The 24,721-nt window shown below is 37.4% G+C and overlaps 6 protein-coding genes across 9 annotated transcripts in view; 3 read left to right on the plus strand and 3 right to left on the minus strand.

Annotated features, from left to right (window-relative positions):
* LOC108910829 (serine/threonine-protein phosphatase 4 regulatory subunit 1) overlaps nt 1–4,036 on the minus strand; it is a 115,325-nt gene extending 111,289 nt beyond the window's left edge. For 2 of the 3 annotated variants that reach the window (XM_018715572.2, XM_018715569.2), the window contains exons 1-2: nt 3,826–4,036; nt 3,718–3,762 (exon numbers count right to left, since the gene is read on the minus strand). In XM_018715572.2, the coding sequence (XP_018571088.1) occupies nt 3,718–3,762; nt 3,826–3,832 (52 nt within the window). In that variant the 5' untranslated portion in view covers nt 3,833–4,036. The remainder of the gene's footprint in view (nt 1–3,717; nt 3,763–3,825) is intronic. The other variant, XM_018715570.2, reaches the window with a different exon arrangement.
* Nucleotides 4,037–4,687: 651 nt separating this feature from the next.
* Nucleotides 4,688–8,855, minus strand: LOC108910820 (RING finger and SPRY domain-containing protein 1). The gene is made up of 8 exons (XM_018715550.1): nt 8,641–8,855; nt 8,277–8,457; nt 8,037–8,207; nt 7,775–7,982; nt 7,453–7,712; nt 6,916–7,130; nt 6,592–6,849; nt 4,688–5,145 (listed from the first exon to the last, which is right to left on the minus strand). Exons 1-8 carry the CDS (start codon nt 8,853–8,855, stop codon nt 5,052–5,054), a joined length of 1,602 nt encoding a protein of 533 aa, XP_018571066.1. The 3' UTR covers nt 4,688–5,051.
* A 929-nt stretch (nt 8,856–9,784) lies between these two features.
* On the plus strand, nt 9,785–10,559 carry LOC108910823 (selenoprotein F). Its single transcript, XM_018715554.1, is given in 4 exon segments — nt 9,785–9,937; nt 9,991–10,106; nt 10,197–10,483; nt 10,486–10,559. Coding segments are annotated over 4 exon segments (480 nt in total). The 5' UTR covers nt 9,785–9,895; the 3' UTR covers nt 10,521–10,559.
* Nucleotides 10,560–10,690: 131 nt separating this feature from the next.
* LOC108910821 (cell growth-regulating nucleolar protein) lies at nt 10,691–11,907 on the minus strand. Its single transcript, XM_018715551.2, has 3 exons — nt 11,717–11,907; nt 11,427–11,658; nt 10,691–11,368 (listed from the first exon to the last, which is right to left on the minus strand). The coding sequence occupies exons 1-3, from the start codon at nt 11,839–11,841 to the stop codon at nt 10,754–10,756; spliced, it is 972 nt and encodes a 323-aa protein (XP_018571067.1). The 5' UTR covers nt 11,842–11,907; the 3' UTR covers nt 10,691–10,753.
* Nucleotides 11,908–12,153: 246 nt separating this feature from the next.
* On the plus strand, nt 12,154–13,282 carry LOC108910822 (mRNA turnover protein 4 homolog). The gene is made up of 4 exons (XM_018715553.2): nt 12,154–12,324; nt 12,382–12,626; nt 12,703–12,922; nt 12,977–13,282. Exons 1-4 carry the CDS (start codon nt 12,297–12,299, stop codon nt 13,195–13,197), a joined length of 714 nt encoding a protein of 237 aa, XP_018571069.1. The 5' UTR covers nt 12,154–12,296; the 3' UTR covers nt 13,198–13,282.
* A 1,419-nt stretch (nt 13,283–14,701) lies between these two features.
* LOC108910818 (dosage compensation regulator) lies at nt 14,702–24,252 on the plus strand. 2 transcript variants are annotated; one of them, XM_018715548.1, is made up of 11 exons: nt 14,702–14,961; nt 15,018–15,218; nt 15,273–15,570; nt 16,310–16,464; nt 20,502–20,972; nt 21,131–21,735; nt 21,801–22,094; nt 22,157–22,810; nt 23,028–23,291; nt 23,360–23,710; nt 23,766–24,252. In XM_018715548.1, the coding sequence occupies exons 1-11, from the start codon at nt 14,883–14,885 to the stop codon at nt 24,081–24,083; spliced, it is 3,690 nt and encodes a 1,229-aa protein (XP_018571064.1). In that variant the 5' UTR covers nt 14,702–14,882; the 3' UTR covers nt 24,084–24,252. The 2 variants fall into 2 exon arrangements, with proteins under 2 accessions (XP_018571064.1, XP_018571065.1); XM_018715549.2 differs by lacking the exons at nt 14,702–14,961; nt 15,018–15,218 and adding an exon at nt 16,203–16,249 and having other exon boundaries at nt 15,520–15,570.
* Nucleotides 24,253–24,721: the final 469 nt, after the last annotated feature.

Raw genomic sequence — 24,721 nt, forward strand, 5'->3', positions numbered from 1 at the left:
GTCAATTTTTGTCAGTTTTTACGATATATCTCGAAAAGTAATATAGCAATGGATATTTTTAAAAATACGACTTGATGTTTTTTTTTAGTAGCTACAACATTCCCATTTAACTTTTTTCAATTGGAGTTCGTTTTTTTTTTTATTAGCGAAAAACCATTTTTATTTTGACTTTCATGATTTTTTAGGTTAACTTCGCTGTTTATGAGCCACAGGAAAAAAACACTATCTTAGAATTTTTTTTCCTATATCACCATGTTGTTTCCAGGTTTATTTTTTTTAAGCTGTTCTACCTATTGTTTGGACTACACTGATTTAATTTATAATTGTCTATTCAGAGTCTAATCATCTGATTAGTTAATCAAGTCTTAACTGAGACCCAAAGTACTGGACTTAAGTCGATCGTGATGACATGATTTAGACATAAAACGTCTAATTTCCACATATGCATATGCAAGTCTGTTATACGATTTGAGCTATTAAATGAACGGTATGAATATGTTTAGGCTGTGACAGTTCCAAAAATGGGGACATTCTCTTGTTACGTTAGTCTCGTTAGTGACGTCACCACCTGCGCTTAGGCAGGCATTGGCGCGCTGACAAAGTTGACAGGCTGACAAGAGCTAAGACTACGGTTTTTTTTTCGGAATTTTTAAGTGATCCGAAAGTAGTTAAATTGCGAAAATAAAAAAAAATGTTTTTTGTGATAAGATTTCTATTAAATTTATTAGAAAAGTACCTTGTATTATTAACGACCAATACAGGAGGATGGCCGCTTGTCACACTAATCCTTTCCATGAATTTTCGAACGTTTTGAGTTTAGGGACTTCACTGATTGAAAACGGTTACAAAGAAGGTATCTGTAAAACGGTTTATTTATCTTCGTGGGGAACGAACAAAATCCAAACAAAGCACTACTCGCAAATTTCCTAAATGTAACCGTACGGCTCGAAATTATCTCGGAAATAATCGAAATTCCATCAACAAATCGTAATTATGGAATAATTTCCACGGGGCAGAGGATGATGGACCCAGAAATTTATGGTAAACAACTCTCGGTAAATATTAAAGAAGTATCTGGAAAAGTGGATGAATTATTCAATGTTTACTCGCGGTGAAGGGCCGATCTCGCGAATGAACACATCTAATGGGTGATAGGGGGGAAATTTTAAAAAGGGGGGTCTCCCAGATGGGAATCCGGGTCAAGGAATACGTTGACCGCTTTCCTGGAAGGCTGGCTTCGTTGCACCGGGACAAGGTGATGTTTTTCTTTATTACAGATTCGTAACTCTGGCGTCAGATTAAAAACAAAAAACATTTCCGAATAATATTCAGGGTCTAAAGCTTTGAACATCATTTTTACTATTTTTTTTACAAAATACTTATTTCGACATGAAATTTAAATTTAGCTAAACACATTAAAGCTATTAGATTTTGGTCGATAAATCCCCAAATTTTTTTGAAAAATGTAAATGTTATTTTTAATTTGAGGCGACTCAAATATCCCACTTTTTTCTAAATTAAAAACTCTCCAATTTTAAATCGTATAAAAAAAACAGTTTTAGCGTTTATTTGAAAGAAAGGAAATTCCCATTATGGCGTACAATAGTCAATGACTCAGCAACGACTCGTCTGTCTAATAACTGGTTTCGGAAGCTTATTGTACATGAATTGAGGACTATTTTCCGAAAGTTTCATGAATTTTACTTAATTTTTACAAAACCGACAACAATTTTTAGGAAAGTATCGATTTTCTGTTAACTGCACAATTATTTTTGCAATAAAAAAAATCGGGGTGGTGCCACCTATAGAAAATTTCATTCAAAACAAAAATTATTTCTGCGTTTTCTTCGTAAAATCCAAGATATTCGGGAAAAACAAATAAAAACATTTTTTACGACGTAAATTGTGAATAAAATTTTCTTCTCACCATGTGGTGCTTATGCAATTTACTGTGTTCTATAATATACTTGTAACCAATTGTTAAAAACCATTTTTTCAATGCGGGAACAACTAAATAATAGATAATTCTTAAAAAAACGAAACAGGGCTATAAACTTCACCGGTAGGTACTCTGATTTACGTTAACTGAAACACCATTTCCATTTACAATTTACCAATATATCACCAGTCTTAAAACTTATACAGCGTGTTCAATACGAATACGGATGTTTTTTGTTTTCGCACAGCGAAAGCCTCGCCCTTAATAACTATGCAAAACAATTGTTTACCGCTAGCTGACAAACTTAAAGTACATTATTATGAAATTGGGACATAGTTCTTACGCGTCGTAATTCGCTTTTTCTCGCGATCAAAACAAGGCATTGGAGAATAAAACGTGGAAAAAATACATGATAATATTGCCGATTAAATGGAATGGTTATTAATCTTCAAACTACGAGAACGCAATTTTGTGCAATCTCTACGTAGGTACCTAGCCATGAAAATGACAGTTTACCAAAACAATTGCATTACTCCAGGCTACTGCGACGTTTGTGTACATGTGCGTCACTCGATAAAAGAGTGAGATGGGGGGGATTGGAAACACAGACCAACTAAGACCAAATGTCCCCGAATGTCCAATTCATTGTGCATGTTTCCTTTTTGAAGCACGTTAATACGTAATTTAATGAATAATTTCTATGTATTTACTAGACAGGCACCGTGCTTAGTAAAAAAAAACATCGCAATATAACTGCGTCATTTTTTTATTATGAAACATTTAAACTTGTCTATCTTATCGTCATTTCTGTTTTGCTACAGCCAAAGCCTTATTAGCTATCGGTACTCGTTTATCAAGGCCCTAGCAAATTTATCTTCTAGAAGAGAAAACATAGTAAATTTTGCAAGGGAATATGACTGTGTGTATCATAAAATTGCTCAAAGCATTCGGCAATATTCGCCAAATAGTTAAGGCTTTTTCAGGGCCTTCCTCTCAAAAACGGGGTTATTACCCTTCACGGGTCAATGAACAATCAACGTACAACCAAGTAGATAATCGTAATGGTAATATTTATACCACGACGAGTAAATAAAAAATATCATCGGACTGCTCAAGATGGGAATGGGAAGTACACGCGGGCGAGGACGTATGTGTGTGTGTACCGGAAATGTCGGTCGACACCCTTTCCATCGTCGAACACAAAGTCGGGATGCAAGAGAGCACGCACCAGAAAACGACTCAAAAAAGCGTCCGCTGGTACCGTACTACACTAAAATGCACATTTGTTCATTAATGAAAACGGTTCATTGATTAAATAAGATGTCTACGGGTTCGCGATGATAAAATTGCCACCCACATCACTAGTATTCCGCAATTGGCTTTGCTCGATTCAACAACAAACTTATCTGTTCGCTAATCTGGATGGGCGCCCTTTATCTACTGGCGTCAACGAGGTCTTTATTTGGCCATAAATCTTTATATATAAAAAAAAAACAGAAATAAACACTGACGATAAATGTCAAAGTTTCTCGATATTTAAGTCGCATTTCCTGGCCTCGGTCGCTACAATCAAATTAAACTGGCACAAACAATAATAAAAAAATGTACACTGCATGCAGATAATTTTTCATTCCGAAAAAATGACGGATTGGATAGCAGTTAGGAATTAATTCGTAAAAGAAAGGAAATATTTTTAACCTAAACCAATTTAGAATGGAAACGGAACGTGAAAGTGACAGCTATAATACTGAAACATCGATAATACTAGCAAATCATACCTTCATCTGAATCATCCAAACAGTCATCATGAATTAGAGAAATATCTAAAAAATAATTTAAATGTCACTCGAGTCGATTCGTGAAATAAAATCCAACAGTTTACTCACCCGCCATTTTGTTCCAGCATCAAAACATAGCATTTGCGAAGGCACGTGATTCCAAATATTACAATAAATCAACCATACAGGGCAAGCACTTTTAATCGCAAAACACTCACAACTATTATACTTTAATAAATGCCACCTTACTTTAAGAATTTTTTTTAATTGTGACACTTATAGTGATTATTTTGGCGTGGAAAAGTTTTTCATGGCCCAAGATTGGTGAAAAGCTTAATTTAATTCTCGTACCAACCCATAAAAATAAAAAAACTGACGGAGGCGCCACATTTAACTTGCCCATTATATTTCGACGCTCGTCTCGCCCATTTACATTCTGATAGCTATTTGCAGACATCTACTGTGCAGCGAGGTAAAAATTTCTCAAAATAAAGATTATTTCAGAGGTTTTTGTGCTTCTGGTTCCATTTAAGACCTATTTTTAAAAAAGTGTGGAGTATGTTAGTTATTTTATGTTCAGCTACAATTAAAATTCAGTGTTTTCGTTGTTTACAAAAAGTAGAATGGTAATGTTGATAAAATCCTCAAAAAAGTAATGTTTATTTCTTTAAACGTTCTCAGTGATGGTCGCAACAGTATATAAATTATTTTATATTTTGCGTCAGCGTGCTATTCCCTAAATTAAAAAAGAGCAACTGTTTAAGGACGCATACCTACCTTTTGAACATATTTTTTTTAAACATTTTTCTATACTAGTGAAAATTTACTTTCATTTGAATGACTACTTACCATTTAGACTTATAACGCAGTCCCTTAGACTTAACAAAGTATCTTTGATCTGGTCTTGTCGTTCTCGAGCTAAGCTCTGTGGGGGCCTTACTGACGAATAAAAATGCAATGAAACACTAGATAATCATAACATTAAAATATATTTTCAAAGATTTATGCTCGGTGAAGAGAAAACAACAATTTATATATTTTTTCTATGCAAAAAATATACATCTGCAAAAAAATTCCTCCACATATACATCCTGTAAATACAAGCCTCAGACCACTATATACATATACACCTCATAGAATTTACAAATAAAAATTATCCTCGATATTCACACGAATAATATAGTTACGGTATATAACTGGTATTTAAAATAAATAAGATATTCAAATTACACCCGCCTCACGCATATGATGCAACAAATTTGTACAAAAAGTTACTGTAGTAATAATTAGAAAATATATCTCGTAGAGTTCTACATCACGGGACACCTTATTCGTCATGACGACGGGTTGTCCTCCACTATCAGCTGAAACGGTGACCTGCACATGGGGCACTCCACCAGCTGATTGGCGCACGATAAACAAAAACCCCTACGGAGAAAAAAATCTTTTAGAAGCACCAAAACGTTTCCCGAAATCATGCACAAGGTGTTCTCTAAGTCCGTGTCATAATTTCGGGACGTTATTCCTTAGAACGTAAACCTTAATGAGTGTAGAGTCGTTGGTTTTTAAGTTACGGCACAAAAAAATGATGTTATTAACGGAAATAAGGTTCGCTTTATTCAAAAAACAAGAGAATTTGATACCAGGGATTTAGGTCTTTAAAATATTATTAACCCGTCAGGCAAGACTCCAAATTGCTGATATTATGAGAAACAAGGCAGTTATAGTCTTTCCGAAGTCAGTTGAACATGTAAAAAACGCCTGGCAATAAAATTTAATCAGTTTCATAGGCGTCCCTAAAAAGGTTTTCTGCTAAAGTAAAAAATTATAAAAATTTCTATGATATGTTCATTTGGCTAAAACATACTTTAATTATTTATGTCCTCAAACAATTTTATTATATTGGTGGTAAATTTCGTTTTGTTCCCTTTCAAAAGGTGTCCAAAATGCCATGTTGTAATAATATTATTTCTCCCTTTCCCAATTGTAATATCAATGATTAATAGAAGGTGCCACCCAAATTCAGGATTGCTGCTCTGCACTGCTGGGCAATTTGTCGACCACTTGTCAACGGTTGAGATTTATTGCCCAGTAGCCCAATGCAACTGTATTTGTATTTTGTTTGCCCGCGCTCGCATTCTTTAACTGGGCGTATACATTTCTAACACCCCCATGCTTAGTTCGACTGGACCTGTATACGGTTTTGGCTAAATAAATATGGGAACAAGTTTTTTAAATATTTCAATGCAGAGTTGCTGCGTCAGCTTTTGGTTCTTCAATTGATATCGGAAAGACTATACCCGATGAACCGATCCCAAGTAAAATGGGGAAATAATAGGATCTCTTTGAAGTAGCTGTTTTTACGTGATCAGCCTTTGGAAATAGGGATAATAGAATAACAAGAATACAGGATATTTTAATGATTGCATTATTTAACAATCTCTAGATATTACGTATGTATTTTTACTATTATTTAGCGTAGCTTGTACAATAGTTTTTTGTTGCGATATCAGATATTGGGAATCTTTTACACACGTAAATTTCTGGTATCGAGGAACGCTGACTTCATTTGATGAATTTTTTAGAAAATTTATTTTAATTTCTTTGAATTAACTTAAAACCTATAAAATGAAGTAAAAAATATGTGATATATTTTTTTTAAATAAAAGAATATACATTTTTTAATGAATCTAAAGCTAGTCGTTTCTAAAAGAAAAAATATAATTTTTAACTGTCGTTAGCATAACAAACGCAACATTAAAAGTAACGATAAAAATCGACAATTATCAGTCGGCCCTGGAAGCCGCGAATTGCAATTGTTCAGTTCGACTTGATCAAAAATAATTGGCCGCGAACAAAAAAAATTATACTTACGAATGCTCGCAAGGAATGAGCCGCACCGACGCCTTCTGGTCGTAACAGAGCGTGCAGCTGTCCTCCCCTATTTTTTGCTGCCGCAACTGACTGAGGAGTATGTGCCTGGGGAGGACGACCTTCTCCTCGGGCCTCAGGGTGCCGTGTTCGTTAAACGTGGAATAGGCCACCTTGGGGGGATACTTGAAGGGCTCGGCGCCGAAGTTAAAGCGGCACTGCTGGAATGACATAAAGCTCGCTGCCGCGAAGAAACCAGATCTGGGAAAACAAAAAAAAAAAACCTCAATATGTATTTTTTTTAAATTTATCAGCGGGAGCGCTTACTTCGCCATTGTGAACACATGCATACATGGTGGTAAGCTCGTTCCGTTCACGGAGAATACGATTTGTTGGGTGTCCAGGTCCAGCAGGCACCCAAGGACGTCGCCCGCCACCCACCGGGGCAAATTCTGGGGGTCCGACTTCGCGTTGTACCATATGAGTTTCCTGCACCCGTCGTACGCTAAGGAATACCTGTCGTCGCCGATACCGTAACCCTCCTGAAAATATTTATTCGTCATGAAAAAGGAATGAGAAATTAACCGTTTAAAAATTTACAAAGGTGAGTACCATGGCTGGTACACCTCATTGCTTATCAGCAATAGCCGACAAATTACGAAAAAGCATGTACACGAATCAAGAAAGGGTTAGAGACTACTTATTGTCAGGAGGAAATGATGCTGTTGCAAGAAGACGATATCGGATGATTTATCCCAACCTATATACTCCAGCAACGGTAAAAGGGGATGAAAAAATGTGCTTATTTATAACAATTCGTTTATTTCAAAAAAGAATCCGTCAATCACTGAATTTTCTACTTACGTGATTCAGAAAATTGCTGTTCTTCGTCGCCCAACCGATCTGCATGACCCCCGGAGTGATGATGCACACCTCGTAATACCACACCCCCGAATCGGCCTGCGCCGTGCACCTCACGCTCTCGAATGAGTAGGCGTCGCAGCGGGCCTCCAAACCGTCGGGAGATATCTTCAGGTACTCGCTGACGTCGCTGGTATTCAGCATCGCATTTATATTTTCCATGTTCACCATCTGGTAGGTATAGTTACGATTGTCCATCACGACTAGAAAAACAAATTGACGGTTAGAAGTGTTCAGTAACGACGACGAAACGAATGACGCTTACAGAGATTATCGAGTATCCATTGAGCGCAGAACCCCACTTGACGTTTAACAAAATGTCCCTCCTCCTTCCAGGCTTCTAAAGCCGAAATCGGGCAAGAAGGTAACTCTGTGAGTTTTTTTAAAATAGTAATCTTGTTCTGACTAGTTTGCGCGAACTTCTCCAGAGCTATCAGCGAAAATAAGATAACGTTCGGATCAGTATCTTGCTTCTAAAAAAGAACACACATAAATGTTTTGGCAGGTTAAAGAGTAATAAAACTTACCAAATTCGTTAATAAATAGTCTATGGTGTCGGTATTCAAAATTTCCATATTCCTAGGCCCGGCCAACTTTTCCGCTATACAACCCAACACCACGCAGATGTTTCTTTGCCTCGGCGGATTGAGCTTTCCTAACACAGCCGTTTCTCTGGATAAATTCAACATATTAACTACCTGAAATGGTTTTGTACCTTGCAATTATCTGTATAACTATAAATATAGCACTGAAGCTTTTATTTTTACCTTTATCACGGATTCTTTAGACGGCAAGGGACAGTCGTCCAATAAGAGTGTAATAACTGAAGGACCTAACGGGTCCTGCAGCGGGATAACGCTGATTAACGAATTCACTACTTGTATCCATCCTTCTTCATAGTCGGCGATATTGTGAAGAAGTACCATGGAGCTCGGAGGTTCTTGCTCACTACAATGTATATTTGCATCGTAAAAGCAAGCAGAATACGAAAATACATAATTTTGATGAATGAAAACAGTTTTGGAGGCAGTATAAGACAATATTGAAGTAAATAAAGAACTTCACAATTACTATGTCATTTAGAACTAAATAAAAAATTCCTTCTTGATTACCCTTTGAAATGTCACTTACTTGTCTACTAAGGTGGCGATTACATCCAAAGTGTCAAGCACGAGTCTATCGACATAAGACGGGTCTGGCGCCTTAGATACTCTAAAGGAGTACTGAGTACTGTCGGGTGATACGGGCTGCTGAATAACGCTACTGATGATATTGTGGTTTGTTGGAGCTTGTGGAACGTAAGTGTCATGGTCTTCATCTTTTTGCTTACACCAGCAGCTACCCATCACGTAAGTATTATTAGGAGGTTTTTACTACAGCAGAGCTGCTGGTACATACTACATACTAAAACTGATTTAAAGGAAGCAGTTGCTGGTTTATGTTGGTGTGATCTTGGACATCAGCATGTTATAATTGGCACTGGTTTGACGGACGCACCACGTGTTTTGCTGCATTAGGATATATTCTTCTAATCCATTGAAGAAATGCATGAATTAAGGCCTTCGACAGTTGCGGTTTATAACATGAAGTGGATGTATTCTAAGACTGTTAATTTTGGTTAGATTTCACTTCACTGAAATGTCAAATCAATCAAATCATTAAGGCAAAAGTGCTACCAACGTGATTGGACAGTTTTAATTCTAGAGATTCAACTTTTCGAAATTTCGATTCTTTTCAAAAATACCTAATTTTATTTTTATAGTTCAGCTCTAATCCAACTATAAAATAAATCTTCCGGTTATCTTATCATCGAAACTATTTTATCTATTTGGTAAACAAAAAAATCACTGATTAAATGTGCAGTATATAGAATTGCCTAATCGCCAAAGGTTAAAGGTTGAAGTAAGTTCAGAAACATGTATGTGGTAATAAAGTATGAATCTTCCACCTTCCACTTCTTCTGGTAGCTTCAATGTACTACGTCAGTTTATGGTTGTGGTTCATTTTAACTACCTTACGTTAAAATCTTAGAGCATGGAGAAAGCACCGCGTGTTTAAAAAGTGTAGATGTATCCAGTAGAGAGAAGGGCCATACCTTGGAAACTCTCTATCTCTCTCTCTCTATTGGTTAAACATACATCCTCCATGGTAAAATGTTTATCACAAAGATTTTTAATGTATGAATTACAGACACGGAAATGATTCCCATTGGTTAATTGCTGAACAGCCAATAGCGATATAGCTGAATGTTGAATATCCTAATATTCACCAATAGCAAAGCTCTCCCGCTGACATTTATGACGGTGTACAAAAAAAAATATGTTTTGTGGTTATAATAAGTGAATAATCGTGGTTAAATAATTTTGCTTCTACATATTTAAACAGAATGAAGTGTTTGATATTTACATGTGTTTTTATTGTGTTAAGTGTAAGTCGCTACGTTATATTAAAAGTGCATATTATTTACTCCTTTAATTTCAGGAGACAGTTTTTGCTGAATTTAGTTCAGATGACTGCTGGGCGTTAGGTTTTAATAAAGCTAATTTGCTTTGTTCGTCTTGTGATCAATTACCTAAGTTTAATTTAGATATACTAAAGTAAGTTACTACTTTTAATGTATAGTTTTTCATATAATATTTAAAAGAATGTATGACTAATATGAGTTATGGTGACTTTTCCTGTTTCAGAGATCATTGCAGGGAATGTTGTCATCCGGACGAAAATGGAACCTCCGAGAAAGTATACCATAAAGCCGTTCTCGAGGTATGCACTTGCAAATTTGGTGCGTATCCTCAAATTCAAGCCTTTATCAAGAGTCATCGTCCAGCTCAGTTCCCCAATTTACAAATAAAGTATGTTAGAGGCTTAGATCCAATTATTAAGTTATACGATAAGGACGGTCACTTGCAAGAAACCGTCGCCATAGAAAAATGGAACACTGATTCCGTTGAAGAATTTTTGAAAACTCATTTAGTTAAGATGATGATTATTTAAGAACAAACATGGTGTGAACGTGTCATGAAGCTTTCTAATAAAAATTATGTTTTTTAGTTTATTGTTTTGATCTCTTGTTAATTTTAAAGAACTTTACACAGAAGACATTTAGTTACATTTAAAACATATCGAATAAAATTCAATGAAATATAAATGCTTAAAGGTAGGTAAATAAAACGACTACTCAATTACTTCATGTTTCTAAATTTATAGTTGAAAAATATTTAATGTATCAAAACGTAATATGAACTTAATTGTTTCTTTCTGAAACCGTAACTTTATCATCATTAATTTCCAAGTTAGGAATTTTTTTCAGTTTCTTGTTAAATTTTTTTATAAGTGTAGGTGTAATTTCCGATTCACCCGTTTCTTTCAAATAAGCTTTCAATATTTTCTTCTGAAGCTTCTTTAAAGAGATACTTTGTTTTGCAGTGACGACTTCTAGAATTTTTTCCTTGAAGTTAAATTTTACATTTTCTGATGTTTCCCCGTTTATATCTAACATTTCTTTAACTTTTTTATGCTTTTTCTTCTTTTCACCATCATCATTTTGGAAGCTAACATTTTCATTTTCTACAATAGTCTCGTCAATTTGCTGGACTTTTTTATACTTCTTTTTCTTGGGGGAATCTTCTGTCTCTGCAGCAGTTTTCCTTTTCTTTGTTTCATTTTCTTTATTCTTGGAATTTTTTTCTTCACTAATACTATCGTCACCATTTTGACTTTCCTTTTTAACTTTTTCGTTATGGCCGTTAATAGTTTGAGCTTTTCCGGCATTTTCATTTTTATATTTTTCTATAATATTCCAGACGTCTTCCACATCTTTCATATTTACCCTCCCTCCGGAAGAACTCTTAATAAAATTCTGAAAGAAAATTTAATATGATTAAAATACAGTTTATAATGGCCACTTCAATACTTACAATAAATTTTGGTTTTTTTCTTGGGATGTTATCATAATGAGAAATAGTATTCAGTAAATTACGACACGACGGCTTCAAATTATTCTCTTTATCCAGAATGGATTTTATCATTTCTACCCACGATTCTTGTTTAACCTCACCTTTCTTTACGATACCATTAACATACGTTCCTTTTGCAGCATAACGTTCATCTTCTGTTAAACATTTCGTATGGGTTACATATTCTTCACCTCTGAAATAAATTAATATAACAAATCTGTGCTATAAACAAAACTGAGTTAAAAACTAACCTAAAATCCTTGAAGCAATCAACACATGTCAAAGATTTATCAGCCCTACAGGCAAAACTGTAGTGTTTTTCAACTTTGGGCTTTTGCAAACTGTCTCCACAGTGATTGCAAGTAAACACCACCATTTTCAAATAGTTTATTCAAATATTTTATAAAATTTCGCATAACCTCAACTCGAAGCACCACAGAACACCACGAGCTTGCTAGAGCGGCTTTCGAGTTTACCAGAGGGCCTTTCGATTTGGCAAAAATAGTAACTATTAGTAGCTAATAGCAACTTAGAGTTACTCTGAACTGATATTACTTGCTAATAGGTACTATTTTCGCCAAAACGAAAGCCCCTCAGTTGGAGTTTGTTGCCATAGCATATATTTCCGCAGATCTTCAAAAATTTTTCAATGTTCTGTGATTCCATAGATTAAAATGAAAATATTTCATGCCTGAGAAAGTAGGGTTAGATTTCTTAATGTGGTAATTTTGCCCTTTTGAGACTTAAGGAAGTATTTATAGGGCATTTATTCAGTATACTAGCATTTAAATTTGAATTATTTTTCTGTGTATAAATATATAATAAAAAATTATGCCAAGATCCAAACGAGACAAGAAAGGTAAGTTTCAACCATTCCAACTTTTAAATGAAATAAGTATAATCAAATTTATTTTAGTGTACCTGACAAAAACTGGTAAAAAAGGACTTCAGCTGAAACAGAAAATCATTGAGGATGTGAGAAACTGCGTTAAGAAATTTGAAAGTGTATACGTATTTAAATACCGTGATATTAGGAGTAACCATATAAAAGATGTACGTGAACAATGGAAGAATAGCAGGCTGTACTTTGGAAAAAATAAAGTTATAACAGTAGGATTGGGTAAATCTAAAGAAGACGAAATTGAGGATAACATACACAAGGTGAGGTATTATTTGATGTACCAAATTTATTATTGGCATTACATATACTTCACTTCATATTAATCATTTCTTTTAGATTTCCCACTTTATTAAGGGAACCTGTTGTCTTCTATTCACAGACTCTAAAAAAGACGAAGTGGTAGATTGGTTTGAAAATTTTCATGTCCAAGATTACCCTCGATCGGGATTCAAAGTGGAAACAACGATAAAGTTAAACGAAGGGCCCCTAAAGGAGTTTTCTCATTCAATTGAACCATACTTGAGACAGCTGGGATTACCTACAAAATTAGATAGAGGTAAAAAAAACTCGTCCAGGAACTCGTCCATTTTTATCAGAACCGTTATTTCAGGGATTGTTACATTAATAAAAGACTACGTAGTGTGTAAGGAAGGCGACGTTCTAACCCCGGATCAAGCCAGTTTGTTGGAATTACTAGGACACAAACTGGCAACGTTTAAGTTAGAATTAAGGGCAATGTGGACCAAACCAGGACACTTCGAGAAGTTTTCCGACAAGGAGGAAGAGGAAGAAGAAGGCGGTGAGGAGATGGAAGAGGATGACGTAGACTAGAAATGTGATGTTGACAAAAGATATATTTTTTTTTCATGTAGATGTTAATCGTTGTATCGAAATCCACATAAAAGTTTTATACAAATGTTCTATTTTTTGTTTTTTTCACTGTCGGTTTCAAAATAAAGCTTTAGTTCACGTTGAAAGTACCACGTATATGTATTCGAATTCATAGTTGAGGTTATTCATTTTGTTTAAACGTAAATAAAACGAACGTAAACAAATACAAAATATTTTCGTCAAGTAAAAATGAGATTTCATGAGGTTTACTTTTTTATTTTTCGAGAACTTTATTCTTTGCAGAAGAACCACACGAACTACTGATGCACAATACGATTATTCGATGCAAATCTGTATAACAATCCTGTAATTGAACAATTATACGTGTCCACAGAAAAACTATTTTCGATTATACGCCACTTGTACAATTTCACGGTACAGAAATAAAATAAAATGCAGACATAAATATACACATGGAAACGTTCTTTCTATATATGTATATATTACTATTGCAACATAAAAAATGTTGGCCGAACTACCCATATTGATGCGGCAGCCAACAGGTTGAAGAAATATACAGATGCATACAATGTGTATGCGTTTTTTTATTATAATTATTATTTTATTATAACCGCGGGAAAGTGAAAGTGCCTTTCTTAAGGTGGTTCCGTATGCAACTGGGACCTCCAAACACGTGATAGTTGTTTTTTGTGCAAGATCTTCCCTCGAGAAAAAAAATCGAAAATCTCAAAAAGTGGAGGAGCTAGAGATGAACTGAATACAGTTTTGGATTAGTTAGCCCTATTACAGTATATCGTAATCCTAAAAATTTTTGACAAAATCCATGGCCTTTAAAATTTCAAAAAATTAGTGTTCATCTAAATGCAAAAACCCTTTTCTACCATATTTGTTTTGTTGCCAAAAGGATTTGCGCAATAACGAAAACAATAAAGTCCTCAAACTGCAAATATTTTATTAGCAATGTGAATATTGCGAACCTCACCTGATTCACAGAAAAAAATAATACATATTTTAAAAGCCTATTTACCTTTCTTGTTTATATATATCATACCTAATCTATATTTTATACTGAATAGTGAATATTAACTTGAAACAATATGAATATGAAGTCATGTATTTTGATAAGAGTCCTGGAAATTTGTAAGAACAGAACCTAGATTATGAGCAGAATATTAATAAAATTTTAAATTATTGTACAATTTTAATGTTGGCTACCATACCGGATGTACGTGCTCGTTTTTGACGACTTCAAAACTAATCTCATGTTTAAACTGTGGTTAAGCAAATGAAAAACTATTTCAGTCAACGTGTAAAAGTCATGACATGAGTCTATATCATGGGCAAAAGTAATATTTTTTCAAATATGATGCTTGAGGAAAAGCCACATTTTTTAAATTTACCGCGAGTACTTCTAAAAAAGCATTTGGCAGCCCTGTTTATTTAATCAATTATTTTTCATGTATCACTTCCGCCGGTAATTTCGTCGGCCATTATTGTGAATCGCAGTTAAGAATTAATAAGGGTTGTTGTTTGTTGCAGTAAATGAATGCAATTGTGGTCATTTCGGTTCAAAATAAGGTGTTTTCTAGTTATTTATCGCCCTTTGCGTTTTCTGCGTAGTATTAACTATTTTATTAACGCCGTGAATATACAAATTCACAAAAATGACCGATGTAAAATCGTTTTTGCATCAGTTTTGTCAGAAAAGCAAAGTAGATCCCACCTTTGAAGTGAGGCCTACAGGCAAGTACCTGTATTAATATAAAATTATGTTATTAATTTTTTTGTATAAATATTAGGTCCAAAACATCGACAGAGGTTTTTGTGCGAGGTTCGGGTCGTCGGCTACAACTATGTCGGCGCTGGAAATTCCACCAACAAGAAGGACGCCCAAAGCAACGCCGCGAAGGATTTTGTTTCTTTTTTGGTACGGCAAGGGCTTGTGAACAAGAATGATGTGCCTGTGGACATTGACGCTGCCCCTTCAGCCGCCATTCACCGTAAATAAATTAAATTTCAAAATATTGCCTATTTCTTTATCATAAAAATTTTAGACGGAAAGCAGGAAACCGTGGACAGTGGGCCCCAGCATTCAGTTTTCGGTCAGGGCATGGGTCCTTCTAGTTTCGGAGAGGCATATCGTCCCCGGGGCAGAGAAGATGGCGACTGGCATTATATGGATAGGGCCCAGGAACAGAAAAAGATCGAGGAAGCTGAGGATTTGGATGTTAATGCGCAAATTCACGGTAATTGGACTGTGGAGAACGCCAAGTCGAAATTGCACCAGTATATGCAATCTAACAAAATTCATGCCGATTATAAGTACACGCAAGTCGGTCCCGATCATTCCAGGTTAGTTGAACGATTGATTATTTGATAAGAGTCATGGATTTTAGTTTCGTTTTTTTTAAGCTTGATGCAGAATGGCTGAGGCCATTCTGTACAAGCTACATGGGTTCATTTATTGATACAATTTGCAAGGAAGATATGGCTCTACGGAACGAATTCTGTGGACCTGTGAATTTTTTGCAATTTGTGGAAAATATTTGACTAGAGACTTGACGGAAACTGAATCGAGAGCAGAAGGTTTTATTTTATTGCAACAACAGAATTTTTATGACCGAGTTCTGGGGTTGTAATATTTTTTTGACGTATTTAGAAAACCTCCAGAAATGAGGTTTTTTAAATAAAAAATTTGTGTACGCATTGGAAGTTTCGGTACTTCCGGTAAAAATAGGTTACGAAACTTTGTAAAAGTGAAGTACATAGTTCATTTTCACATATAATTAAAATTGTAGGTTTACCACATAAAAAAAATGTAATACAGTTAAAAAATAAAAAAAAAATATAAATAAATTTGAACAATTTTTTACACTATATGAATATTTGAAATGAACTACGCTTGCCTTTCGATTTTAACGTTAACAATGATACCGATTGGAAGTTGTATTAATTATTTGCTCTCGATTTATGTTTTCGTACAGGTTTCTATGGCAAACGAGTAGATGTTGTTAGTAACTTGCACCTGGATGTGAGTATATTACGCATTCCCGCGAAATATCGGCGCTAATACATTTCTCTCCACCGTTAGGACGTTCGTCGCGGAGATTACGTTCTTCGTCAAACAGTTAGGCCGTACCATTTACGGCCGCGACAGCGGCTCTAACAAACAGTCGGCGAGCAAGAGCTGCGCCCTGTCGGTGGTGAGGCAGCTGTTCCATCTTGGGGTTATCGAGGCTTTTTCGGGTAAGTGAAACTTGAGTAGATCTGAAAACGATTGGAAGAAGTACCCTCTCGCTGCCAACGGGCCGCTTTGATGTTTAATATTTAAAGTACGATGGTTTTTTGAGTTGTTGTACCGTTGCCTGTGTACCTGATCGCTGTCAGTTACAGAATCACCTTTCATTTCCTTGCCCTTAGTTAGGAGTCTTTGGCGTGTCCTGTTGTTCTCGGGTTAGGCTCTGTGGGGATCTCGGATCCGATATTGAGCAGATTTTCCGTAATTACTGTATATTTTCAACTTTCTATTTACTAATGAACTTCTAATAAGTTTTTTTCCGAAAACTGTCATCAAAAGTTGACATTTTCGTTAAATTTTCAGTTGACAAAGGCGCTTTGTGTAAAAATCTCACAATTTCCTCTTTCGTTATAATTCTGGACTTTTTCGCACGATATCCAACTGATTTGCTTTTCAAATATGGTATTAGTTTTGGAAATTTTCTGATATTTACACTTTTTTGGCATTCGGTATACTTTTGAACATGGAATAGCGACTATGACGTCGAAGGTTTAATTTTATTAAATTTATGTTCAAAAAATCGCTTCAGACACTTTGAATTTTCTTAGAACTCCACCACCCTTTGAATTCTTTGCAGGCAATCTCGTACTGTGTCGATGATTTTTTGGGTATTAATAATTGTAACTGGCAAATGCACGTCTTCACTTTCCGAACGCACTTTGAATTAAACACTCAGAATATGATTTAAATTACCAGGTGGGGCATTTACCTTGGATACAAAATATCACGCTTGGACTCAATTATTTCGAAAAAGGTTTCAGACAAACATTGTAGGGCACCGAGGGGGCCATTGAAAGGTCCGGTTCCGGTTTAGACTGGAAGTTGATTTTTTTTTAATGGAAACAGATTTCGATTCAAAAACGAAGAAAAATTACGTTATGTTATTATGTTTTCAATTTAACCCATATTTTGGCCAAAAAAAAAAAACAAGAATCTTGAGACAACGGAGTACCTTGTTGGGATATTTAAAAAAAATGTTTTATACAAAAGTTGACTTCAAAGTCGTTTGAAGATCAAATTCAAAATTATTTTAAATTGGTAGTCTCTTTTTTGATCTCTGAAGTTCCAAGAGCGGGAAGTTTTACAATAAGATATGAACTTAACCTCAAAAGATCAGGTATCAAGGACATTTTAAGGTCGAAAAACAATGCTATGCTACTACTATAGTATAATAATTATACAGTTTTTCGACCTTAAAATGACCTTGATATCTGATCTCGTTCTTGAAGTTCATCTTATTGTAAAACTTCCCGCTCTTGTAATTTCCAAGGTCAGAAAAAGAGGGTCCCGTTTAAAATTTTGAATTTGGTCTTCAAACGACCTTGAAGTCAAGGTCATGTCAAGATAGTCCCCTTTTCACCTTACAACTTTTGTATGAAACATTTTAAAGAAAAAAGTGATCCCAACAGGGTACTCCATTGTCTCAAGATTCTTGTTTTTTTTTTTGTATTTTATGGCCAAAATATGGGTTAAATTGAATAAAGAAAAAGAAAAATATTTTTTTTTCGTTTTTCAATGTAAATCCGTTGAAAAAAATGGGTGTTTCCATTTAAAAAAATCAACTTCAGGTCTAAAAACACCACCTCCGAGGGTCCCGTTTAAAATTTTGAATTTGATCTTCAAACGACCTTGAAGTCAAGGTCATGTCAAGATAGTCCAAAAAAAAANCTCAAAAGATCAGGTATCAAGGACATTTTAAGGTCGAAAAACAATGCTATACTATTACTATAGTATAATAATTTTATAGTTTTTCGACCTTTAAATGACCTTGATATCTGATCTCGTTCTTGAAGTTCATCTTATTGTAAAACTTCCCGCTCTTGTAATTTCCAAGGTCAAAAAAGGAGGGTCCCGTTTAAAATTTTGAATTTGGTCTTCAAACGACCTTGAAGTCAAGGTCATGTCAAGATAGTCCCCATTTCACCTTACAACTTTTGTATGAAACATTTAAAAAAAAAAAGTAATCCCAACAAAGTACTCCGTTGTCTCAAGATTCTTGTTTTTTTTTTTGTATTTTATGGCCAAAATATGGGTTAAATCGAATAAATAAAAAGAAATTTTTTTTCCGTTTTTCTGTGGAAAAAAAATCAACCTCCGGTATAAAAACACCACTTCCGAGGGTCCCGTTTAAAATTTTGAATTTGATCTTCAAACGACCTTGAAGTCAAGGTCAATGTCATGTCAAGATAGTCCTCTTTTCACCTTACAACTTTTGTATGAAACATTTTAAGGAAAAAAGTGATCCCAACAGGGTACTCCGTTGTCTCAAGATTCTTGTTTTTTTTTTTTTGTATTTTATGGCCAAAATATGGGTTAAATTGAATAAAGAAAAAGAAAAATATTTTTTTTTCGTTTTTCAATGTAAATCTGTTGAAAAAAATGGGTGTTTCCATTTAAAAAAATCAACTTCAGGTCTAAAAACACCACCTCCGAGGGTCCCGTTTAAAATTTTGAATTTGATCTTCAAACGACCTTGAAGTCAAGGTCATGTCAAGATAGTCCAAAAAAAAAATGAGCCCAACAAGGTAGTCCGTTGTCTCAAGATTCTTGTTTTTTTTTTGTATTTTATTGCCAAAATATGGGTTAAATTGAATAAAGAAAAAGAAAAATATTTTTTTTTTGTTTTTCAATGTAAATCCGTTGAAAAAAATGGGTGTTTCCATTTAAAAAAATCAACTTCAGGTCTAAAAACACCACCTCCGAGGGTCCCGTTTAAAATTTTGAATTTGATCTTCAAACGACCTTGAAGTCAAGGTCATGTCAAGATAGTCCAAAAAAAAGTGATCCCAACAAGGTAGTCCGTTGTCTCAAGATTCTTGTTTTTTTTTGTATTTTATTGCCAAAATATGGGTTAAATCAAATAAATAAAAAGAAAAAGTAGTTTTTTTCGTTTTTCAATGGAATCCGTTGAAAAAAATTGGTGTTTCCATTAAAAATGATCAACTTCCGGTAAGTCGTAATATAGACCTTTAAATTTTTTTCTGAATTTTTTTTTTGAAATAATTGAGTCCATGAGAGATATTATTTTGTCTAGATAAATGCCCCACCCAGTATATAGACTACTTTTTCAAACAATTTCCAATATACAAGGTGTTTATAAGTAAGTGCGAAATATTTAAGGGTGTGGTTGCGGAAGTTATTTTGTAAAAAAAAGTTCATATAAACGTATGTCGAAGTATGCTTTGTTTCCAAGATACAGTGTTTAAATTTAAATTTTTTATTTATTTCTATTAATTATTTCAAAGAGGTTTAAAGATATTGAGTCGAAATTTGATGGTTGTATTTTATTTAGGAATATTGACAGCAACCTACTAGATAATGCAATAAAATACGTTTTAATTTTTCCTTAAAGAACTGTGTATCCTCCAAAAAAAATTGAAGAGACCAATTTCGTTCAGAATTGATGGCGGATATCAAAAAAAAAAATCAAAACTGGAAAAAGTCAGTGGTGTACCATTTTTTTTTTATTAAAAAGGTTGTGGCATTCTCGCACGATTGCCACTGGTGCAAGTAGAAATATTCTACACATTTATCTTACAAAAGCGTTTTAGAAACTGAAATAATTAATAAAAATAAATGAAAAATTAAAATTTAATATTTTGACCTACGTTTATACGAACTTTTTTTCACAAAATAACTTCGGGAACCACCCCCTAAAATGTTATATATAACACAATTGTCTTATTTGATTGCAGTTTTTGAAAAAATATTGTTTGCATTTCGATCGCAATAGTACCATTTCACGCCCTAGATACCAAAATAACTATTTATTTCCCATTGCAATGCCTGTTATATGATGTATCTGCTTGACTCTTGAGTCTTGATTATTAGTTTTTTTGTACGTTTTAAAAGCAACACCTTTAAATTTTATCCTCCTTCTTGTATTATCCAATTATTTACCAGGGAATTCTAGAATTTTTAATTAAACCGGATGTTAGAGGAATGTGCGTATCAAAAATAATACACAACCAACGTCACGTTCCAGGCACGTTGAAGAAGGAGAAATCGGCCCCGGAAATGCCCCCGTTCGAGGTCAAAATTTCCCCGCAACTAAACACCCAGGTCAAGGAGTGTCTGCGAGAGTTGAACATCACGCCTACCCCGGTGGCGTCCGAACAACCCGACCAGGCGGTGTCGCTCCTGAGCAGCCACGTACTGGATGACTTCCACCCCGCCAAACCGACGGAGGCCGGCGTCGTGCCGTGGTCCCCGCCCCAGACCAACTGGAACTGCTGGACGGGCTGCAACATCGACGAGGGGTACCTCGCCACCGCGTCGTTGGAGGATATGAGCGAGCAGATGCTCACCGAGGCTAAGGAGAGGTCGAACAGGAATCCCGACGTGAAGAAGAACATGGCGGACAGGGCGAAACTGCCCGTTTACAGCATGAAGGGGACCATCATGGAGGCCATTAACGAGCATCCCGTTATTATCATCAGGGGAAACACCGGTTGCGGTAAGTTTTTTCTGGTGTTCCTGAAGGTTCAAATCTTGGGCTAGTAATTTTTATTCTAGGAGCGCCATCTGTCGAAAACAGCGCGAACTTATCAAAATTCGAATCGATTTAAGTCGACTTGCGTTTTGATAAAATTGTTACATTTTTACGCTCCGCAGGTAAGACGACCCAGGTCTGCCAGTTCATCTTGGAGGACTACGTCATGTCCGGCCAGGGCGCCTGGTGCAACATCGCCGTGACCCAGCCGAGACGCATCTCAGCCGTGTCCGTCTCCGAACGTGTGGCCAACGAGAGGTGCGAGGAGCTCGGACAGAGCATCGGCTACTCGGTGCGTTTCGAGTCGATGCTGCCCAAACCGTACGGTTCCGTCATGTTCTGCACGGTGGGCGTCCTCCTGAAGAAGCTGGAGAACGGGCTGAGGGGGGTGAGCCACGTGATCGTGGACGAGATCCACGAGCGGGACGTCAACAGCGACTTCATCATGGTCGTTCTGAGGGACATGATCCACACCTACCCGGACCTCAGGGTCATACTTATGTCCGCCACGATCGACACCACCCTCTTCTCCAAGTACTTCAATAACTGTCCGGTCATCGAGATTCCCGGCAGGGCTTTCCCCGTGCAGCAGTACTTCCTGGAGGACGCCGTCGAACTGACGAAGTTCGTCCCGCCGACCGACACCAGGAAACGTAAGAGTAAGAGCAAGGACGATGAGGACGACGAGGGCATCGGTGGCGATGAGGGCGACGAAAATCTGAATAAGGTAAATGTTGAATAGTTTCGTTGCCGGTCGAGAAGAGAATTAACGAAACTCACTTTTTTTTCCAGGTGGTGACGGGAAATTACACCGAAGTGACGAGGAACGTAATGGCCCGGATGAACGAGAAGGAGGTGAGCTTCGAGCTCTTGGAAGCCCTGCTGCAGTACATTAAGGCTCAGGGGGTACCCGGCGCGGTGCTCGTGTTTCTTCCCGGTTGGAATCTCATCTTTGCCATGATGAAGCACCTGCAGCAGCATCCCGTGTTCGGCAGCACCTCGTACAGCATCCTGCCGTTGCACTCTCAGATCCCCAGGGAAGACCAGCGGAGGGTCTTCCAGTCAGTCCCGGACCACGTCACCAAAGTAAGCGTCGGCCAGAGCGAATCACGTTTAGGAAAACTAATTACCCGTTAATTATCTCTCAGGTGATCCTGGCGACGAACATTGCGGAAACGTCCATCACGATCGACGACGTCGTGTTCGTCATCGACAGCTGCAAGGCCAAGATGAAGATGTTCACGTCGCACAACAACATGACCAGCTACGCCACCGTCTGGGCCTCCAAGACCAACCTGGAGCAGAGGAAGGGGCGGGCGGGTCGCGTCCGTCCCGGCTTCTGCTTCCACCTGTGCTCCAAAGCGAGATTCGACAAGCTAGAGGAGCACATGACGCCCGAGATGTTCCGGACGCCCCTGCACGAGCTCGCCCTCAGCATCAAACTGCTGCGGCTCGGCTCCATCGGGCACTTCCTCAGCAAGGCGATCGAACCGCCGCCGTTGGACGCCGTCATCGAGGCGGAGGTGCTGCTGAGGGAGATGAAGTGTCTGGATCAGAACGACGAGCTGACGCCGTTGGGCAGGATCATAGCCAAGCTGCCGATCGAGCCCAGGATGGGCAAGATGATGGTGTTGGGGTGTATATTCATGTGCGGCGGCCCACTTGCCACCATGGCCGCTAATTCTTCCACGTTCCCGGAGATCTTCACCCTGGATATGGGACAGAGGAGGCTCAGCTACCACCAGAAGGCGCTGGCCGGGGACAGGCATTCCGACCACGTGGCCATGCTGACGGCGTTTGAGGTGAGGATTTGTCGATACTAAAAAAAAAAAATCTAACGGCGTTTGAAACGGGATTGGATTCTGCTTAAATTTAAACTGTTCACGGTTTAATTTTGTTACTCTTTTGTTTATTTTACATTCATTTTGTTTTTAATATTACCTGTTTGATACTAAATTGAAAACAGTAATATTAAACAATTTTGGGGCTGTATAACTAACGGTAGTTCCGCTTTTAAAGTTGTGGGACCAGGCGAGGCAGGGCGGCGAGGACGCCGAACTCCGTTTCTGCGACTTCAAGGGCATCAGCATGCCCACCATGAGGGTGACGTGGGAGGCCAAGCACCAGCTGCAGCAGATCCTGAATAACGTCGGCTTCCCGGAGGAGACCCTGGCCCCCATTCCCATGGAAACGGTGGGGCCCGATCCCAGACTGGACGTGGTCATGTCGCTCATGTGCTACGGCCTGTACCCCAACGTGTGCTACCACAAGGAGAAGAGAAAAGTGAGTATACTCGGTTCCGAAGCGTACGACTCCCACTATCACGGGGACGTTCTCTCTCTCCTTTTCAGGTGTTGACGACGGAAAGCAAAGCCGCCCTGATCCACAAGACCTCGGTGAATTGCAGCAACCAGGACCAGGGCTTCCCCTACCCGTTCTTTGTGTTTGGCGAGAAGATCCGCACCCGGGCGGTGTCTTGCAAGCAGATGACCATGGTGACGCCGCTGCACCTCCTTCTGTTCGGTTCGAGGAAGGTGGATTGGGTGGACGGCGTCGTCCGCTTGGATAACTGGATAAATTTGAATATGGACCCGGAGGTGGCGTCGATGATCGTCGCCTTGAGGCCGGCGCTCGAGAGCCTCGTCATCAGGGCGTCCCAGGAGCCCGAGCAGATCTTGGAGATGGGACCGACGGACTTGAAGGTAAGCGTCTTGGGTGTTTTTAATTTTTGTTTGTCAACGAACCGTTCCCTTTCAGGTGGTGTCGACGATAAAGGAGCTCTGCAAGCTGCACGCGGGCAGTTTCGAGATCCAGAGGGCGAAGGGTAGCTTGTTGGCTTCCAAGAGGCCGCCCAGGGGGCACACCATCGGCGGCTACAGCGGTCCCCCGCCGAAGTTCGGCAGAGGCCGCGGCGGCGGTTTCAGAGGTGGTTATGGCGGGGGTAACGGCGGAGGCGGGTATAACAATGGGGGTGGATATAATAACGGAGGATTTGGTGGAGGAAGGGGTGGTTTCCGAGGAGGTTACAATAGGGGCGGTCGAGGGGGAAGGGGTGGTTTCAGAGGAGATTATTAGAATTTATGTAGTTGTCAGGAAAACCTGTGGAATGATTTGTATGTGTTTAGACTTAAGGTATTTTTTTTTATGTTTTGAACATATAAGTAGGAGTTAATTTATTAAAATTAAAAATGTTCTAAGAAGTAGTTTGACCCTTTATGTGGAACTTAATAAAGATTTATTTATATCGATTGTTTTAATGTTAAAAATAAGTTGTCATTTTTATCTTTCTAACGATACAAACTCCATGTAATATTTTTCTTAATAAAGAATTAATAGTAAAATTTTGTTGTATTTGTGTCTTAAATTTCTTAATTTATTTGAATGTTACCGCCAGTTTATTTTATGGTCGGTGGCGCCATCTATCCGTTATGAAGCTAATACAAGCCATTAAATGTTAGTTTCCTATAATTCTTAGAAGTACGAAGTAGTTTATTTTAACTTTTGGCCGCTAGATGGCGGACGTGAAAAATTTAAGAGATGCTTTTAAATAATTTATTAAGACCGCTATAGACGTCTATGAAAGTTTTCCAGTACTGTGTCAGGAGTGAAAGAGGTTTGGAAAACAAGAATTATTATGGTTACATAGTACACAATTTCAACTATGTCTATTTATAAATCAACAACTTTGTATGGGGATTCATAGTCTCCTGATG

This window comes from Anoplophora glabripennis, unplaced genomic scaffold (genome assembly GCF_000390285.2).
Source record: "Anoplophora glabripennis isolate ALB-LARVAE unplaced genomic scaffold, Agla_2.0 scaffold290, whole genome shotgun sequence".
NCBI lineage: Eukaryota > Metazoa > Arthropoda > Insecta > Coleoptera > Cerambycidae > Anoplophora > Anoplophora glabripennis.

Bases quoted from the DNA above. Each gene is read 5' to 3' on its own strand.
- LOC108910821 (XM_018715551.2), bottom strand. From the start codon at position 11,841: ATGGTGGTGTTTACTTGCAATCACTGTGGAGACAGTTTGCAAAAGCCC. The intron at 11,659-11,716 runs GTTAGTTTTTAA...AATTTATTTCAG, and splicing joins GATTGCTTCAAGGATTTTAG to AGGTGAAGAATATGTAACCC. The intron at 11,369-11,426 runs GTAAGTATTGAA...ATTTTCTTTCAG, and splicing joins GAAAAAAACCAAAATTTATT to AATTTTATTAAGAGTTCTTC.
- LOC108910818 (XM_018715548.1), top strand. From the start codon at position 14,883: ATGACCGATGTAAAATCGTTTTTGCATCAGTTTTGTCAGAAAAGCAAA. The intron at 14,962-15,017 runs GCAAGTACCTGT...TATAAATATTAG, and splicing joins CTTTGAAGTGAGGCCTACAG to GTCCAAAACATCGACAGAGG. The intron at 23,711-23,765 runs GTAAGCGTCTTG...GTTCCCTTTCAG, and splicing joins TGGGACCGACGGACTTGAAG to GTGGTGTCGACGATAAAGGA.
- LOC108910820 (XM_018715550.1), bottom strand. From the start codon at position 8,855: ATGGGTAGCTGCTGGTGTAAGCAAAAAGATGAAGACCATGACACTTAC. The intron at 8,208-8,276 runs GTAAAAATAAAA...AAACCATTTCAG, and splicing joins CTAAAGAATCCGTGATAAAG to GTAGTTAATATGTTGAATTT. The intron at 7,713-7,774 runs GTAAGCGTCATT...TTGTTTTTCTAG, and splicing joins ATGGATACTCGATAATCTCT to TCGTGATGGACAATCGTAAC.
- LOC108910822 (XM_018715553.2), top strand. From the start codon at position 12,297: ATGCCAAGATCCAAACGAGACAAGAAAG. The intron at 12,325-12,381 runs GTAAGTTTCAAC...AATTTATTTTAG, and splicing joins ATCCAAACGAGACAAGAAAG to TGTACCTGACAAAAACTGGT. The intron at 12,923-12,976 runs GTAAAAAAAACT...CCGTTATTTCAG, and splicing joins ACCTACAAAATTAGATAGAG to GGATTGTTACATTAATAAAA.